Here is a 19,037-nt window from a genome sequence, read left to right as displayed (position 1 = left end):
CTACAATCAAAGACCCATGGGCTCTGGGAATTATACATGCAGGTCTGGATCTTTAGCTGGTGTAAATCAAAGGGCCATTGACTTAAATGTAGCTATGCCAAAACTGATAGCATTGATCAGGCCCTAATTCTTCCACCTGTCACTCTCCCAGCTCCTGTAGTGATTGAGTGACTATCATTAACAGTGTTTTAGAAACCCTTACCAGGCCACCGTAAAATGTTTGCTCTCTGATATTTCCCTCTTAAACCTGGCACTGAAACGTAGTCTTATAAGGAGAGATTTTCAAAGGATCGCAGCTCCTCTAGGCACCTTTCACAGTATCACACCCACAATGAGATCAGGACATTGGAACAGCTTGGAGGTTTTGCTGTTCTGTTTTTCAGCTGCAAAATGTGCTTGGATTAGCAGTGATGCTGCATAGCTATGTGCTGCTGGTTAGGTTGCCCCAAACCTATTGTCACATCTCTGGGCAAGTTTTTGTTGGGGAGCAGAGTCATATGAGACATCTATGCAACAAGGACAACCTTTGTTCCCACCATTATAAATCACAAAGTTTCTCTGTCGTGCATGTTTTCTAGTAAGCATTGTACATGAAGACTGGTGCTGGAAGAATAAATCTTTGGAGCTGGAAGTTCTGGAGGAAGATGTGTCTGGAATAGAATTCAGGCAGACTGGGTATATGCTGAGGTGTTCTCTTTCCCATGCAATTACACTGGTATGTACGTGACACATTCTCTTACGTTTTCTTACAAACACAGTTTAACACAGTCTGACGTGTATGCAGTTCGGAATCTCTGCAGTTATTCTCCTGTTGAAAGCTCTGTCCAACACATTTCACAGGTGTTAGAGTATTAGGTAGACTTGTGTGAGGATCACTGTAGAAAGTGGAAGCCCTCTGCCCTAGGCAAATAGCAGCAGCTGAGGTCTGCGTTAACCCATTCTCTTTTGATCACCGATCTGCAAGCACACTATCAGAGAGCTTGGGTTTCAGTGGGGAGCGAACCGATCAAGGCTTTTGCAAAGTGGATGGTAAAGTTTTCCCAAAAAGTACACCATAGTCCTATGGCTAGAGCGGCCACATTTTGGAGGTTCTAGGGACTCTAGGATATGGTTACTTTGACTTGGGTCTGTGCACTTCAGTGTGGATGCCAGATCCCTAGGTTTGAGCATGAGTTAGAAAAGGCTTAATGTAGGGTTAAAATACAATGTAGATGATGCTCAAGTCCAGGGTTCCCTAACCATGGGTCCACTGACTTGAGTCCCACTAACCCTGGGTTTACAGTGTAGTGTAGACATACCCATAGTTGCAGCGCAGGAATGGGAGTCAGGAGATCTGAGTTCTGTTCCCAGCTATGCTACTGACTTCATATGTGACAATGGCAAATGATCTCTCTTCCTGTCACTGCCCCTCTCCCCGGGATTGTAAAGTAAGGACGATATTTAATTCACAAGAGTATTTAGGTTTAGAGCTCTTTGAGATTTGCCTCACAGCATTTGTAAAGGGCTTAGAGATCTTTGGTTGGAAACTGTTGTAAAAGTGCTATAATTAGTATTTGCCATGTAAATACTGTTGTGTTGGTACCTGCTGATAATCTTTTGTATTGGGGTCCCTCATTCAGGAATTTTACCAGGATGGAAATGGACCAGAGAATGTTGGTGTTTATAACCTGTCCAAAGGAGTTAACCGATTCTGTCTTTCAAAGCCAGGTAGCTTCTTAATAATGTTGATTTTAAAACATTGCTGGAAGTTTAACTTTTTTTTAAGGTAACTAATCTTCTCTCAAATCTCTGAGGGGTGTTTGCTGTAGTCCTGTTCATATAGAAATACATTGTAAGGCTGATGAAGTCTCTCATACTATTTAGTTCTTCAGTTAGGGGTAGTGTATTCTTCACAAACAAATTGAGGTCAGAAACTTTCATTGAATTGGATCAGAAGCACTGATCTTTGACCATTTACATTTAGCAGGCTAAAGGTTCATATATTTTGTTCATAACTGGGCTTTCCCTTACTAGAATGTGACATCACAAATCCCATAGGTCTCATCGCAATCCAGGGTTCCTTCTGGGATAGGTTTGAAATAGAAGATACCAAAGATGTTTCAAAGCAGAAAAAGGAACTTCAGAAAGTTTGATTTAAAGCTTTTTTGTGCTGAATGCCCTGATAGCCTGATTAGTAGGGACATCAACACACAACTCTGGGTTTAACTCATTGTTGGGCCTTGATCTTCAGTTGTCTTATTGATACTGCAGTGGTCAGTAACCAGTTGGAGACTGGTCACCTTAATGGGTTACAAGTAACCCTGTTCAGTTTGTGTCCACACAGGTATCACAACAGAATGTGCATGTCCCCACCTGCCATGCTGCCTAATTTTGTTTGTATCAGTGTAGTCTGGGAAAATCTGGGAACTAGCCCATAGTGCCTCTCTAGTGACTGATATTCAAGTGAGATAAAACAATTTGTTAGTGCCCACAGAAGGGGTTGCATTGATTTAACTAACTGCTTTAAATGGTGCAATTTTGGCTATAAGCTGTCCTTAGAATTCTGCTGAATATTAACATAAAAAACTTCAGTCTTTTCAGTGCTTCTGTCTTTGACTCTTCAGGTGTGTATGAAGTGACCCCACGTTCCTGTCACCGGTTTGAGCACGAGTACTACACTTATGACACGTAAGAACAAATGTTACCCAATGTATTTGACATGTATCTTCCATAATACGCTTTCAAGATGCTTTCCAGGGACTTTCATCAAATCAAGCTTAAAATGTTGACAGAGTGTCATTTTAACCAGTAGAGGGAGTCCTTATCACAACAATGTTAGAAAGAGGCGAGACACATTCATGTTCATTAGATATGGCCAAAAACTTGCCTCACCCATATTTTAAAACTAGTAAGCTTTCAAAATGTTTTTGTCATTTTAAACTGATATTTTTTACAGCTTTGTTTCTCTGAATAATGATTTTTTTTTCTTTGTAACAAACATCAAAATGGCTTTTTACATAGAACATTGATCACTTGTCAGGATTGGCATGCAAAAGATTTGTAACAAAGTGCACGAGAAGATGAATTGCACTCTGTGTAACTACCCATAGTGTTGTGACTAAATTCCAGCCGTGGTAGTTACATTCTACCTCCATTGCTTTTGCCTGCTGTCTTTATTGAATAAAGTATTCACCTTAAACTGCTGTTGTATAGTGGTGAGCTACCTGAGCTGATTGTGCCTGGCTGGTGGGTGGAGTAGTTTTACTCTTGTATTCCACCTCGCATCCAGAGATACTAACCAAGAGCGGGACTCCATTGTGCGAACGCATAGCGGGAGACCTTGGTCCCAAGAGCATAGAGTTGACATAGACGAGACAGACAAAGATTGGAAGGAGGAGCAGAGGCCCAGAGTGAGGCAGTGACTTGCCCAAGGTTATAGAACAGATCAGTGACAGCACTGTGAATAGACTTCCAGACCAGTGTCCTATTAGCTAGATCACACTGCCTTTCCTATATTAACTTGTATTTCTAAGTTTGTAAAGTGCATGGGACTTTTGGGGGAAAATTCAGCTAAATGAGATGCTTTTGTTTCAGTTTTTTAAAAGGGGGAGATACTTAGTTCATCTCTTTGCTGCTTTGATTTTCAGGTCTTCTCCCACTATTCTGACACTCACTGCAGTTCGACACCATGTCCTGGGAACAATAACAACAGATAAACTGATGGAGGTGACTGTTACGATTAAGTAAGAACAAAGAAATCTTGGGGTAAAAAAAGGACATCTATTGCATAAAGTTTTATTCAGCTTTTTAATACTGCATTCTCTAGCACAGCAGTGTGACTGACTGCTTCTTGAGTGATCCCACTTTTAGCCACAGAATTCTTGAGTGGCAGGTCGTGCTGTGTGCTTCGGATTCTCTATGGATGTATAAGTGTTTCTTGATGATTGTTTTGAACGTTATCTCCTTTTAGCCCCATTTATACTTATTTGTACCAGGGTTAAAAAAAACCTGGATTATGTTTTTCCAAGAATTCATATTTTTAGTGACTTGCCCCTTAGCTGGAATCTAAAGGGGAATTGACATATTAGCCTGTTCTGAACTCTCTAATCCTGGGATCTGTTTTTCTCTTTTAATACTTCAAAGAGAGAGTCTTCTGTTTTAGAGGCCTGTTACTGATGTAAAGAGGGCTATAAAAAGAGACCCATGCAGAGTGATTACACACTAATGTGCCCATTTATGTTCAGCTAAACACACAGCGCACAAGGGAGCACTGATTTGTGAACACTGGTAATTGTTTGAGGTGCCAAATCTGGCTGGATGAGGCTGCTAATGATCAGAGCTTTACTAGAGCTTTGCTGATATTCACATGTTCTAGATTGGGGTTCTTAGGCTTTCTTATAGTATCTTAACAGAGAGTGCTTTTCCCTGCAGGGCCCCACCTCTCTGGTGTATAACAAGGCTGTGGCAGCTATAGCAACTACTAACATGGAAAAGTAACAGCAAAGAATTGTTAGCTTTTTAAAATACAGTTCTTAGCAGCCACAAACAAGGAGATACAATACCATGCAACCAGCCAGCTTGTCACAGACCACCAGCAAGTGCTCTGCAGACTGCTGCTGGTCCACAGAACACGTCTGCTCTAGTCTGTTCCAAGCTTTCTGGCGAAAGTGCCTTTTATGAAATGAAGGAAAACATGTTCCAGATCTTAAAAGGACAGTTCTTATGTTAAAAACCATCTCTTTGTTTTAACAATTCCTACTTCCTGGGATCTGAAGCATGAGCAAGACTACTGTAATGGAACTAAATGTAAAAGAAGGAATTGACTTTTCACAGTTACGGTTCGCTTTTTCCTATGTACATTTTCTTCAGCTTGGAAAATAAAAGTAGACTAGCCAGCTCAGCTTTCAGGTTCGAGCTCATTTTCCCCGAGGGAATGATCATATAGTGCTGTGTCTAGTTTTAAAGCACCACCATATGCACCCAGAATGCTGTACAAATGTTAATGCTACAGTGTTTGGGATTCAGATGCTGCAGGGGATTGTATTGTTTAAATATATAGTGCACGCATATATTGTCTAAATAGAAACGTTTCTATTGATCTTAATTTCTGCCAAGTTTGTTTTCACAACTTGAACTAGGGGCCAAATCTGACTTGAAACGTTGTTTATGAAGACTAGTTACTTGAAGTTATTGGAGCATAACGACGAAGTGGGTATTCACCCACGAAAGCTTATACTCCAATACGTCTGTTAGCCTATAAAGGGCCACAGGACTCTTTGCTGCTTTTATAGATCCAGACTAACATGGCTATCCCTCTGATACCGGAAGTTACTGTCCTTCAGCATCAGCATTTGGTCCCCTTGATTTTAGTTTTGTAGCTATTTTGCCCATGCACGCTTTGCACCTCTAAGCAGGGCTCTCACTAAGGTTTTTAAAGTTTCAGAGGACTGGCAAATGAAATATGAGCTCTCACAGGCTTGCATTTATTCTGTGTAACTGAGCTGCTATGGTCAAGTAGCTTCAAAATGTGAAGCCTCAATCTTTCCCCATTCTAGAGTAAACCAGGAAATTTTTCTCTAGGCCAAGTTGGTGGTAGGCTTTCTGTGTCTTCTGTGAACATGCATGTCTAGGACTAGCTGGCTGGTATGCGGGAGGGAAGTTGGTTCTGCTTTTGAAGTTGCTTTAGTTTTGCTTGCACTTGGAATAGGTAGGAGCATCAAAGAAGGATGGATAAAGAAAATGAGGGAACTGGAGAGATTTGAGCAATATGGAACAAGGAGAGAGGCGTGTGTCATTGCAGACGTAACAAGCACATGGCCTCAATTCCAAAAAGACTGTTTCGTTTTTCTATTTCCACTTTCAGGTCTTCAGTTGACAGTGAACCTGACTTAGTTCTAGGACCCCTGAAGTCACTGCAAGAGTTGCGTAGAGAGCAACAGCTGGCAGAAATTGAGGCTCGCAGACAGGAGAGAGAAAAGAAGGGTCTGGAAGAGGAAGGAACAAAGCCACCAGTACAAGAAATGGTGGAGGAACTTCAAGGGCCATTCTCATATGAATTTTCATATTGGGCAAGGTACTATGGCGCACAGATGAGCAGCACCATTTTCTTGGTACTATTGTCTAATGTTATCCAACTTGCATCCTCCCACACTGTGTGTGCACCACTGTCATCTGGGTGGAACGTGTCCAAGCTACTTAAGTGCCTGTGGTAATGTTCTGTGGCTGCAGCCTAAAGAGGAAATTGTACGACAGTGTCGGTGTTTAATAGCTTACTGTTAGTTGATTTTTCTAAAGTCTCTTGATGGGCATTATAATCACTAGGCAGTGTTATGAGAGCTGCTAATTTTGGTCTTGTTTGAGTTGTCTAGGTCTGGAGAGAAAATCACTGTGACACCTTCATCAAAAGAGCTGCTTTTCTATCCACCCTCTGTGGAATCAATTGTCAGTGGAGGTAAATATGTGTAGTATAGTAAAAAAATGTACAGGGTATAGCCAAGTCACGTTCCCACAGACCGATTTATAAACTGTTGTTCTAGGGTTGTTCTGGCATTACGTAGCCCCTTTCGATTGCAGCACCGTTTCTGTATGGCCTAATTTCACTTACTGAACATTGAAAATGTTAGTGTTTGAGCTACAGGTTCATAAAGAGAGATGGTTTTCCTTCAGGAGTCCTTGTTCCTACCCACTAGGCGCTATAACAATATCAATAATAATAAATTGAAAAAAATGGGTGCAAGATGTGTTGTAAGGTAGGGTTACTAAAGCAATAGCTGAATGGCCAGGTCTTTTTCTTTCATTATACAGATGAGGAGAGAATACATCTGTAGTGGAATGGACTTTAGCTTTTGGTCGTGACTAGATCTATCAATTAGCTATTGATTTTTATTCTGTTTCTATTTTTTCTTTCATCTTAGAGTTCAACTGGCAAATCTCAGTTTCTGTTGCCAGAGATTGTTTGTAATGAATTAATAAAAAATAGTCCTCATGAAACAAATCTGTTTATAATATCATTGGCATCTAAAGGTAGTTTGTAGTACAGTTACAAATTATCTGCCTAGGCCCAATATGCCATGGGTTCTTAGGTGAATAGCTTCTGATATTTGATACCTCCAAGAAAGTGTTGGACTGCCTGTGTGTCTCATACACATTTGAATGCTGTCGCAGGCTGCACTGTTTTTGATTCTTGCGCACAAATGGGGTTAGACTTTTTTTTCCAGATAATGTTGTTCTTAATGTGGCAAGAGGTGTCTCCCTCCCTCATGCTGCCTCCTCCCCACCTCCCCCAAACAATAAATGCTTGCCAAGCTTTGAAATACTAAAGTCACTTGTGGGTGTATTATGGCCTTTTGATTCCTCTCCAAGCCTGTATAATACACAGTGCTTTATCTAAGAGTTAATCTAGTAAATCTAGAACTTCAGAGTTGGGTACATGTGGGTTAAGTTTTGAAATTCAGTTGACTGATTTGAGCGTGGGCAATGTTAATAGATTCTAAGGCCAGAAGGGACCTTGACGATCATCTGATTTGACCCCCTGTATAACTCAGGCCAAAGAACCTCAGGCAGTGACTTCTGTTGATGTTGAGATATTGCTGTTACTGTCTGTTTTCTTTCCTTTCCAAGAAAGCTGCCCTGGGAAACTGATAGAGATTCATGGAAAGGCAGGCTTATTTTTGGAAGGGCAGATTCATCCTGAGTTGGAAGGCGTTGAGATTATCATTGGTGAAAGGGGAGTGACTTCACCCCTCATCACAGTTTTCACTGATGACAGAGGTGCCTATAGGTAAATAGCACAATTGTTTGTGTCTTTTGGGTTGTCCTAGTTTGAATGCTGTAGGGACTATAAAATTGAAACTCTGTGTGTGTGTGTAGTATTTGAATGCTTCTTGGTAGTTTTTTTTTTTTTCTTTTTAACTGGTTCTTGTTTCCTTTTTACTTGCAGTGTTGGCCCACTCCACAGTGACTTAGAATATACCATTACTGCACAGAAAGAAGGGTTTGTTTTGACTGAAGTAGAGGGAACAGTTGGGGACTTTAAAGCTTTTGCTCTTGCTGGAGTGACTTTTGAGGTAATGTTCTTCACGCTTCAAGTTCCTTACAAGAGAGTATGCAGTCAGGGCCTCGAGAGCAAAAAACCCAAATGCAGATGCAGAGAAATAATTGTGGGGTATGGGCAGATTTTGCCCTGGGATGATTTTGGTGTCACTAATCAGTGGAACAAATCTCCCTGGTGGACTGACTTGCCATGCCGAAATTATATTGCATGTATTACAGTGAAGGTGTTAGAATCGCTTACAAAATACTGGCTTTGTGTGTTTTCCTAATTTAGGCCATTGTTTTCATAACTACTTTGATACTGTCAGTAATTTCCTGATGGTGTTAATGCCTTATGAAGTAAATTGCAGAGTTCAGTAGCATTGCTAATGTTCATTGATCACTGCTGCTTTTTAAAAACAGATTAAAGCTGAAGATGACCAGCCTCTTGCTGGAGTTCTCTTATCCCTTAGTGGAGGGGTGTTCCGGTCTAACCTCCTTACCCAGGACAATGGCATGCTGACCTTTTCCAACCTGGTAATGTTCATGCAGTTACAATTTTCTCTATTGTGGATGTGTATCTGTATGTCTGTGTTCAGTCGCACCTTGCCCTCCAAAATGGAGACGTTAGCAATACCCCTCAATACTGGGAGCCCATATTCTCTCTCCACTTGTCTTACCCATCCATGATAAACATAAGTCCCCCAGCAAGTGGTGAGTTACAATTTTATAAGCAACACCCCAAATTTCAGTGAGTGGAATGGGAGAAAACTAACCAGGAAAGACTGTGTTTCTTGATTCCTACTATGACCCTCCCCACATAGCAGGCAGACTAGCTGGCCTGCAGTTCTAGATGCAGCTTGTAAACACAAAACAACCACATTAGTTTGTAATACTCTTGGATTCTTTGAGGATGGAATCCAGTTAGAGTATTGTCCACACCAGTATTTACACCATGGGTGGGCAAACTTTTTGGCCTGAGGGCCACATCGGGGAATAGAAATTGTATGGCGGGCCAAGAATGCTCACAGAATGGGGGTTGGGGTGCCAGAGGGGGTGAAGGCTCTGGTTGGGGGCGTGGGCTCTGGGGTGGGGCTGAGGATGAGGAGTTTGGGGTGTAGGAGGGTGCTTCAGGCTGGGATCGAGGGGTTTGGAGAGCGGGAGGGGGATCAGGGCTGGGGGTTGGGGCTGGGGGAGAGGCTCAAGGGGTGCAGGCTCCGAGCGGTGCTTACCTCAAGCGGCTCCCGGAAGCAGTGGCATGTCCCTTCTCCAGCTCCTACGCGGAGACGCGGCTAGGCTGCTCTGCACGCTGCCCCATCTGCAGGCACCGCCCCTGCAGCTCCCATTGGAGCATGTAGGATCTGGAGCGGGGACATGCTGCGGCTTCCGGGAGCTGTGTGGTGTGGCCCCGACCCTGCGCCCTGGCTGGAGCACCGGAGCAGGGCAAGCCCCAGACCCCGCTCCCCAGCGGGAGCTTGTGGGCTGGATCCAGCTCGTGGGCCATAGTTTGCGCCCCCCTGATTAACACACATGAGCCATGTTTCCTCCCATAAATCTCTTTTTTTACTGGTCACTCACCTGTTGCTGAGGTCTCGTAATAAAGGTGACACAGCAGTTCCGTCTCACTTTGTATTTCACACTCTTTTCCAGCAGAGCTGCATTGGTTTATGGTCCCATATGTTCCCTGTTCTTCTCAAGTGCTTCTCACGTTTTTCTTTTTTGTTCTGAAAAGACAGCATGGCATGTGGCTGTTGGGAGGAAACCTTACCCTATATAGCATGGAACTCTTCAGAAAATGCAATTGGTAGGAGCCAAGTGAATTATTATGGGTATATTAATAGCATTAAACTGAAATTGTTTGATGCCTCTTTGCAGAGCCCAGGGCAGTATTACTTTAAACCTATGATGAAAGAGTTCCGCTTTGAACCGTCATCTCAAATGATTGAAGTGCAGGAGGGACAGAATCTTAAAATCACAATAACGGGTCACAGAACAGCTTACAGGTGAGTAGAGCTGAGATACCTTATTGTCCCACTTAGCTTGTGTACCCAGAACTGCTCCCAGGTCTGCATGGATGGTCATGAAGCCGAACTTTCACATTTTCTCCTGATGTACCTCTATACCAGTTGCTTATGGGGGCTTTTCAAGGTAGAACTTAACTTCCTCACACTGTGCATCATAAAAGCAGTTTTCATTTAAAAATGCATACTACATGGATGTGGTTTCATGATTGAATGAGCATGGGTTGAAGCATTTCTAGGAAGGGCATTGCTTTGAAAGAGTTTTGGCAATTGCACTGCGTCGGGTTTGCACCACACCCAGTGGGAGACAGAGATTTGTCCGTTAAACCATTTCCTTTTAAGATGTGATTCCCATCAAGAAGCTTGGAACCAGCCCAAGTAAATGATACAACAGATACACTATTTCCTTTGGGTCTTTGTAATAGTGAAGTGTCTTAATGTGTGTGTCAGCAGCAGCAGCCCCACACTTGTAGTAATGGATCCACCTTTTCCACCCCTAGCTGCTATGGTACAGTTTCTTCTTTAAATGGGGAACCTGAACAAGGAGTTTCAGTAGAAGCTGTGGGGCAGAAAGAGTGTAATATCTATGGAGAAGACACAGTAACAGACGAAGAGGGTAAATTCAGACTTCGTGGACTTCTGGTAAGGATTGTAATACATCCAGCATTGTTTGCTTTTATAGTGTTATGTGTGTGAACAGAATTATAAAATGCATTTTATAGTTAGTCACAGCTTAGTATTTCCCCATCACAGTTGCCTGATCAGACTCCCTTGGTTCTGTCTGTGGTAGGAGACATGGAGGTATAGTAACTGTTAACTCTAGTAAAAGAGAAACGTTCATTAGTTTACATCCTACAGAACTTTCTGTCCGTATCCTGTGGGGGCCTTGGGAGAATCCTTTTGCACTTCCCTTGTTCAGCTAGAATAACACACAGTATGTGTGATATATCTAATGGGTATGACTATACACATGAATAGTACTAGAATTCTAGGCAAAGAGAGTGTTTACTTTCTTATCTGAAATTATTACCGCAGTAACATATCTGTCTTATCAGGCTATTGTTCATGCATATTTTAGATACAGTAAACAGTTCTGGATGAAGACCTGAAAGCAGAAGTTTTGGACTAGCATGTCTAGGATCAGCTATAGAATACTGGATCATAAACAGAAGCCTTGCTTCCTGTATTTTGTCATGCTTTGCACAGCTCAAGGTGTGCTGTCCTTACTTCATTGATGGCAGCTTAAATTAACCTGACATAATTATGCTTTTCAAAAGTCCATATTGCAGAGTGTTTGTTGAATATAGACAGGGACTATTTGATCTGCTTTTAAATCTTGTCTAATGCATTTTCTTTGTAAGTAAAATGTTGCACAGCAGACAGTTCCTTCTAATAAACCAATGGAAGTAAAGTCCTGGACCTTTAAAACTTCTCTTGTCTCTGCAGGAAGGGAGCCTCTCTTTTTAGATAGTGTTATTCAGTGACATTTTTATTGCAGGGCAGGAGAAACTTTCAGTGATTAGGGCTGCATCCATTTATGGTGGTGAATTATGAACTGAAATGTGCTCAACTTTTTAAAGCCCTTTGAGTATCTCAGTTCTGTTAATGATAAAGGTTCTAACATAACTGAACAATGGGATTTGTCTGAATTTTGTTTTTTAGCCTGGTTGTGTGTATCATGTCCAGCTCAAAGCTGAAGGCAACGATCATATTGAAAGAGCCTTACCACAGCATCGTGCAGTTGAGGTAATTTCTTCTGGCATCTTTTTAAACCTGAACCTTTTATTAAAAGGCATCAGAGTTGCTGGTTGTCTCTGCTAGGTTTCATTTAATGTTGGATATTTCAATGGGAGCTAGATTCTTACCCTGCTGAGGTGCATTTGAAAATACCAATAGGGGCCTATCTGCATTTTTAGGCACCGCATTAACTTTGAAATTCTGGCCCTAGACCTGAATTTTAAGATGGCACATTGACTCAAACTGAGGCAGTCAGCAAGGGATTATATTCAAGAGAACACGGTTTATAACCAGAAATAAAAACAAGGTAACATAAATACAAATAGAAAAGGAGTACTTGTGGCACCTTAGAGACTAACAAATTTATTTGAGCATAAGCTTTCGTGAGCTACAGCTCACTTCATCGGATGTACTCCTTTTCTTTTTGCGAATACAGACTAACGCGGCTGCTACTCTGAAATAAATACAAATAGTACCTGAAGTTCATCACCTCCATCCCTGAAGTTAAATGCACCCTTATGACTTTGGATGTGGAGTCCAGCCTTCCCAAAGGGCTCTCTCCCCTCTGAATCCATTGTAACCGAACTGTAGTCCTTCCTTTCCCCAGAGCATCTGGATAAGGAAATAAACAAAAGGTTGATCTTGGCTCATTAGGGATCAGGTAGGTCACTTGCACTTGGTCACTATAATAGATCATATTAGAATAACAACAGTGCTGGGAGAATTCTTCGATAGCTCTGCACACTGATCTGGAATCCTGGGTCTGTCCTTGCTTGCACTTTAAGAAAGTTCAGATCTCTATATGAGCTGTACACATCTTGAGTCTGTTTTGGTATTTGGCATGTCCTCCATCAGTGGAGTAGCTGAGTGGACTCTGTTTTAAACATAGGGTTCAAACAAGGTACCCTCACCAAATCCATGTCTTCATGCTGGATATTGGCACCAAAGCTTAAACTAAATGAAGCCCCAATAGGAACCAAGTTTGAAATAAGTGATCTTCAGTCACCAAGTACCTGAGTCTAGGGAATTAACACAGGACATTGTTTCTGGATTTTCTTTACCATAGACAATGAAACATTAGCTAGCAACTCTGAAGGATTTTGTTTCTTAGCATGTGCAAGTCTTTAAATTATTTATTGTATGCTTATATTTTACACTTAATTACACATGGTAGATATCTTTTCTGTTTTCGTTTGTTTATGTGGTCCAAATCATGAAGTCCTCATGCAGGCAAAATTACCAGTTCAGCTCTGTAGATCTTCATAAAATTTAATAAAAACCTCCTGAACTTAAAACTTATCAGATTTCATGAATATTCTTCCATTGTTAAAGATTCAGATTAGTTGCCTCTCATTTATCTCTTGACATCCAGCAAAGGTTAATTAGCCTGCCATTAGTTGTTTAAAATCTTTATGTGGAGATGGTCATTACTCAAGCTAAAACGGTTGCCTGACCAGGCTTTCCTTCACTGCAGCAAAAGAAAGGAGCAGAATTCTTTAAGCATTTGCACTCTTCATGCTAATTGTGCCTGCTCCTTAGGTGGGAGGGAAGAGGCCACCCAAGTTACAGACAACAAATCAGTGCTAGTGTGCTGTGAATGATAGCCAATGTACACCAATTTGTCCTACTCTCATCTTAGCTAGCATGCTATTTCCTTCCTGCTGGAGAAGAGCTCTGGGTTCTGTCTTTCAAACGTATAAGACCCTCCAGATTCCGCCTACTCATGATATAGCTAGTTTTGAGGTCTACCACCCCTTGACCAGTGTCCCTTTTTGATATGGAAAACCAGAAGCACCCGTTCTACACACAATCACTTTTTTTAATTGAGGTTATTTAGAAAAATATTTTTGTCTCACATCAATCAGAATCTGGTATTAAAAGCACATAGTATTTAAATTTTAACTCTGCTGGAAAGGCCTGGTGGAGAGGTCATGTCCAGTCTTGCTTTGCTGCCTCTTCTTCCCCCCCACCCCCCCCCCCCCCCCCCAAAAAAAAAAAAAAAAAAAGGTTAGACTGTTTCAAGGATGGTGGTCTTACAATTTAGCCTATATGTTCTATAATTCTCTATGCTGGTCCTAGTTTAGTAATGCAGTGCTTGTTACCATGGCACCAAGCAGCCTTATGCTGATAATGCATGGCCCGGTATTTATAAATGAGCATGCTGTGCTCAAGCAATGGAGAAAAACCAGTTGTGATTGGAAACAGATTTCAAGTTTCCATGGGACTATGATAGTAGGAAAACCAATGTTTGTTTCAAATTCTGAGCAGCATCTGTGTTCTGTTAATTTTCCCTCCTAGCAATGTAAATGTTCCAGTATTTGTATGTTGCAGGTTGGTAACAGTGACATCGATGATGTGAATATTATAGCATTCCGACAAATTAACCAATTTGATTTAAGTGGAAATGTGATCACATCTTCAGAGTATCTCTCTACATTATGGGTAAGTGTAAAGCCAGCCCTTTGATCTTACTCCAGCGTATTTTCCTTCAACTCCAAGATAACTGTGTCTTAGGTCGCTAGCAATTGGTTAGTAGCCAGACTATAAATTATATTCGGATTAGTAGTGACTCTCCAACTACTTACTAAAGGTGAATTTGCATTCTAGTTAAAGTTGAGATTTCAGTGACTGAAGACACTGAAATTAAAGTGCTCTCAATGGTACTGTCCAGAGCTAAGGAGTAGTGATCTCTTTTGGACTGGCCCAGTGGCTCTCTGATCTAATGGTTTGCTCTTCCATTGGGAGAGCCTCTCTGTAAAGAGAGTAGAACTTTAGAATCGAGATCTGCTATCTGGATCAGAGAACTGGATTTGACCCTAAAACAGCTGTGCTGCTGGAAGTCTTGACACATGGTTTTATTAGGAAAAAGAGATCACATGAATGAAAACTTATCGTAAGAATATGCACAGATAAGAATTCGGGTGTGTATAGCAGTATAGGAAATGAGTAGCATGGCTGAAATTTTTAAACTCGGGTGCCTGAAGTTAGGTGCTGAAATAATTTGGTCTCATTTTCAGAGGAGGAGCTGAGCCACTCACATTCACATTAGCTTCAGTGGGAGATGGGGGTGTTACAGGCATCTGAAAACCAGGCCAAATTGTTTCAGTGCCTGAGTATAGGATTTAATGCTGTGTTCCCCAGCCTCAAACAGTTGCTTTATTTGGACTGTTAATGACAATCGGGAAAATATTAAAGGCAAGATATAGGCAAGATATTACAAATAGATTGTCTCCTTCTCCCTTCAGTTACCAAGACCTTAGTTTGAGGTCATTGGCTTTTACCTGAAACCTCAGAAGCACCAAATGCACAGAACAGGAGTAAAGGAAAAATACCTTGCTCTATGGCTGTGTGTGTGAATGATTCTCTGCTCTTTCAGGGGAATTCATAACCTACAAGTTAGTCTGGGTGACTAAGGCAGCTTATTCTAGAATGAAATATATTTTCAAGTTTTTAAGCCTGCACGTATGTTCTGTTGTTAGTTTTGATCTTACACCCTTTGATTCTTGCATGCATCCTGCAGGTGTGGGTGACTATAGCTCTTGTATTTTAATGCAGAGGTTTTTATCCTGGAGAGAGATGCATTCAGGATTGGCATAAACACAAGTCAGAGGTTTTGTGACCTCAGTTTAGCCTGTTGTGGATGCATAAGCTGACAGAACAGCTGGCAATCGCTGCTCTGGTTGGAGTCGAAATCTCAGAGATAAAGGGCGGAATTGATGAGAATTAGCTGTCCTGCATCTGAAAGGACTGTACATGGCCCTTCCAACTGCCTGGTCGATGGAAAAGGAAGAGGTTGTGTTTGAGCATGCAAAATTCATTAAATTGTAAGGGGAAATATAGAAAACAAATTACCGTGAAGGTGCAGAAGTAGTTTTTATAAAAATATATAAAATCCAAAGCCCTAGTAGGTACTTAGGAGCAGATGAGTTTTTACAAGCCTAGAGATCTCAGGTTACAAGATACCAAGCCAGTTTGTGGGATTTTAAACTTCCGTAGTTTGACAGTGCCAGGTGTTCTAAATTGCCGGGTTGCCTTCAGCATTTTCTTTTAAAATCTGTGCACTGTATTTTGAAATGCTGTTCTCCCTTAATACAGGCGACGTCTACAATATTTATCACAGTACACCCTCGTAACTGTCTTTCTCTTCTGCTTTTTCCCCCTCTCCCAGGTGAAGCTTTACAAAAGTGAAAATCTTGACAACCCAATTCAAACAGTCTCCTTAGGCCAGTCCCTATTTTTCCATTTCCCACCACTGCTCCGGGATGGAGAGGTAATATTAATGATTAATTATTGGTTTTATTCATTTCTGTTTTTTGTAAAGATGTTAGCGTTATTTCCCAAGTGCTTGTGGCACAAATGTGATCTGTGCTTGTGCTGGAGCAAAAGGTGCCTCGGAAGGCTTGCTGCTTGTTAAACTGACTCTTACATTTGAATCTTCTCCTGGCTGTGAACCTGATATTTTCTACTGGAGCTGGCAGTTGATTTTATTTTTTACACCCAGAATTATGTGGTGCTCTTGGATTCCACACTGTCCAAATCCCAGTATGATTACACCCTACCGCAAGTTTCGTTCACGGCCACTGGATACCACAAACACATCACTTTGGTCTTCAGTCCCACTGTAAGTATCTAGTGTTCTAACTTTTTCATTTCCAAAGTTGAACTTGAGGTATTGTGCCTGGGTATTGCAGCTTGTACGCTTCTCTAGACTTCCATTGAAGCCTATGGCAAGACTTCCATTAATTTCGTTGTCTCCCGTGGAAGTCTTGCCATTGATTTCAGTGCAAGTTGGATCTGGTGCACAGAGGAACATGCGTACATATGAGGCCTCAAACGACAAGTGACCTAATACTTGTCATATAAGCTGCCATACCTAGCGCCTGTGTAGTAAGTGATGGCAGTGGCATGAAAGAGTTGCAGCCATGACACTGTAATTCAGATCTGCTAACGGCTGAAATGTGTTGGGGTTTAAAAGGGAAAGAAGTTGCCATAGTAATTCCACAATGACTCTTAGCCGGGTAAGGAGTGCCACTTAGGAGAGTCCTTAGTTATCACTGGTAAAGAATGTGACTTGGAACCAAGACTGTCGGTTAAAGCGGGGGGATTCTCCAAACTAACATGGAGTAAAACTCCCTCCCTCCTCGGGGGGGGGGGGGGGGGGGGGTCCTTAAAATGTATGGTCATGCTCTGCCTCTGCCAGTGTAGTCATGTTTTCTGTGTGTGGTACTTAAATTGATGGTTTCTTTTCTGCTTCAGTGTACATCTAGACCCCCGTGGAATAGGAGGGAAACATGAAATGACAGTTTTGGGTGAAGGATGCAGGTGTGCCTGAATGCTCCTCTGGTAGTGTAGTTGTTGTAGAATAGTCCATGCGACTGGCGATATTTAGGTATTGTGTCAGGTAAATCACAATGTACCTTGTTAAAAGCAGTGTAGTGACTCACCTTAATGCATGAGCTTTAAAAACAAACTCCCCAGCTAACAGGTGAGCTGAGCTGAATGAAGATTGCTTCTACACTGGAGGACATAGTCCTCCTACAATGTCACTTGAACAGGAATTGGTCACACAGGAAGTGGTGAACAACTCTATTGTCAATCCAGTTTTTAGTCATTTAAAGTTGAGAGATTTAATAGGTAAAACAGCAAGAAACTTTCTGAAAACCAGTGGTCATTGTGGTTTGCAGAGAAAGTTGCCTGAACAAGATATTCCCCAAGGATCCTACATAGCATTGCCTCTGACACTGCTCCTGCTGTTAGCTGGTTACAACCACGATAAGGTAGGAAATGTTCTGTTTTTTACTATTCTAATACTCCCCAGACCATTTTGTACTGCGTTGCGTAAAATGGGGGTACACTGCTGTGGATGTCTCAATAGAAGTAAGAAAACAGAGTTAAATGTCAGTCAACAAAAGAAACAAAATGCTTTAGAGTTTCTTAAATACCTGCATATTTAATTTTAGTGCTAGTGTTTTAGTCCCTATGCTGCTTCTGTGTTTTGGTCAGCTGGTCTCATGATAGTCCTGGAAAGAACAATGCCAAATAACCAATCACAGCTGTCCTTGATGTAAGTTTATTGTACTTCCTTCATAGTGACCCAAACCTCTCTTCTCTTTGGGATCAGAACACCAATGCCGTTACATGTTTTGCTTGTTGGAATTCAAAGTAGACATTAAGTATTTAATTTCAACTAGACAGAAACAATATTTGAGCATTTAAGATTTCCAGGAGGTTTGGATTAGACCCTTTCCCACTCAGCATTTACCATGGTCCGGTCTTTGAACCTATTGCACAAAGGGCATGTCTACAATTAGTTTGTAAAAATGCTTGGCTGAGAATTACTACAGTGTTATAATTCTAAATGCATATACCATCATAATTATATCCTGCTTCCCCTTTCTTTCCCAGCTTATTCCCTTGCTGTTACAGCTGACAAGTCGACTGCAAGGAGTGCGGGCGCTTGGACAGACAGGTTCAGACATGGGTGGCCCAGAGGATGCAAAGAGACAAGCGAAAAAACAGAAAACAAGACGGACGTGAGGTGAAAGGAATGATTGCATGAAGTGACACTTCTGTCAGGTTGGAGCCCAAGGAGTTTGAGAAGCATGGCCACTAAACCATATTTTTGATGAATCTGTGGACTTTATTGACTTGAAATTTTTATTATACTATGTGAGCCCTTTGTCAGTCACTACATTTTGGCTGTAAATTTTCTATGGCATCTACAGATTGTCTTGTTTTAAAATAATGAATTGAATGGCTCTGTTGTCACTCTGAGCAGTTCTTCCATGCCGAAGACCATATTTGTCTCCTTATTGGAAGCCTCCTGGTAGTCTAAAAATGTAACAAATTAATCTTCACAGATAACTTTGAAGGGACAGTTCTAATAAAAATGGTTTTGATTTACCTCTCAGCCTTTATTATTGGGAGGGGACGGAGGGTGTCAGCTTCCTTCTCTTTCCACCCAGCCACTTAATTCTATTAGATCAGCTATTTGGGAGTTCTGTTAAATCAATAGGTCCATGAAATATGAAGTTTATATGGATCTGTATGAACTGGAGAACTATATCTTGGGTGTGTAAATAGCTCAAAAACTCAATTTAAGGTTAGCTGTCATTTGCACAGCAGTGTAATCAATGCTTGCCCAGTGAGTAAATTATCTTTAGTTAAATGCCAAATATTTGCCTGGCAAACATGAAGACAGTGCTTGGCTTGATGACTAGTGTTAATATCTGATATATATGCCCATGTTCCCACTGCAAAAGTTGTGTA

At 41.4% G+C, this 19,037-nt stretch overlaps 1 protein-coding gene across 2 annotated transcripts in view; it reads left to right on the top strand.

Moving 5' to 3' along the window:
• Positions 1 to 18,671, top strand: part of LOC102937789 (nodal modulator 1) — a 31,766-nt gene extending 13,095 nt beyond the window's left edge. Inside the window, exons 15-31 of one of the 2 annotated variants that reach the window (XM_037910543.2) lie at positions 579 to 715; positions 1,620 to 1,707; positions 2,604 to 2,667; positions 3,627 to 3,722; positions 5,843 to 6,052; positions 6,348 to 6,430; positions 7,600 to 7,759; positions 7,919 to 8,045; positions 8,434 to 8,547; positions 9,886 to 10,013; positions 10,532 to 10,673; positions 11,694 to 11,777; positions 14,100 to 14,210; positions 15,937 to 16,038; positions 16,270 to 16,389; positions 17,453 to 17,545; positions 18,174 to 18,671. In XM_037910543.2, coding sequence (XP_037766471.1) covers positions 579 to 715; positions 1,620 to 1,707; positions 2,604 to 2,667; positions 3,627 to 3,722; positions 5,843 to 6,052; positions 6,348 to 6,430; positions 7,600 to 7,759; positions 7,919 to 8,045; positions 8,434 to 8,547; positions 9,886 to 10,013; positions 10,532 to 10,673; positions 11,694 to 11,777; positions 14,100 to 14,210; positions 15,937 to 16,038; positions 16,270 to 16,389; positions 17,453 to 17,545; positions 18,174 to 18,305 — 1,991 coding nt within the window. In that variant the 3' untranslated portion in view covers positions 18,306 to 18,671. Of the gene's footprint in view, positions 1 to 578; positions 716 to 1,619; positions 1,708 to 2,603; positions 2,668 to 3,626; positions 3,723 to 5,842; positions 6,053 to 6,347; positions 6,431 to 7,599; positions 7,760 to 7,918; positions 8,046 to 8,433; positions 8,548 to 9,885; positions 10,014 to 10,531; positions 10,674 to 11,693; positions 11,778 to 12,204; positions 13,679 to 14,099; positions 14,211 to 15,936; positions 16,039 to 16,269; positions 16,390 to 17,452; positions 17,546 to 18,173 lie in introns of those variants that run through there. The other variant, XM_037910544.2, reaches the window with a different exon arrangement.
• The last annotated feature ends 366 nt before the right edge of the window (positions 18,672 to 19,037 follow it).

This window comes from Chelonia mydas, chromosome 10 (assembly GCF_015237465.2).
Source record: "Chelonia mydas isolate rCheMyd1 chromosome 10, rCheMyd1.pri.v2, whole genome shotgun sequence".
Classification (NCBI taxonomy): domain Eukaryota; kingdom Metazoa; phylum Chordata; order Testudines; family Cheloniidae; genus Chelonia; species Chelonia mydas.
The sequence above is the reverse complement of the archived record's forward strand: the minus strand, read 5'-3'. Positions and strand labels throughout refer to the sequence as shown.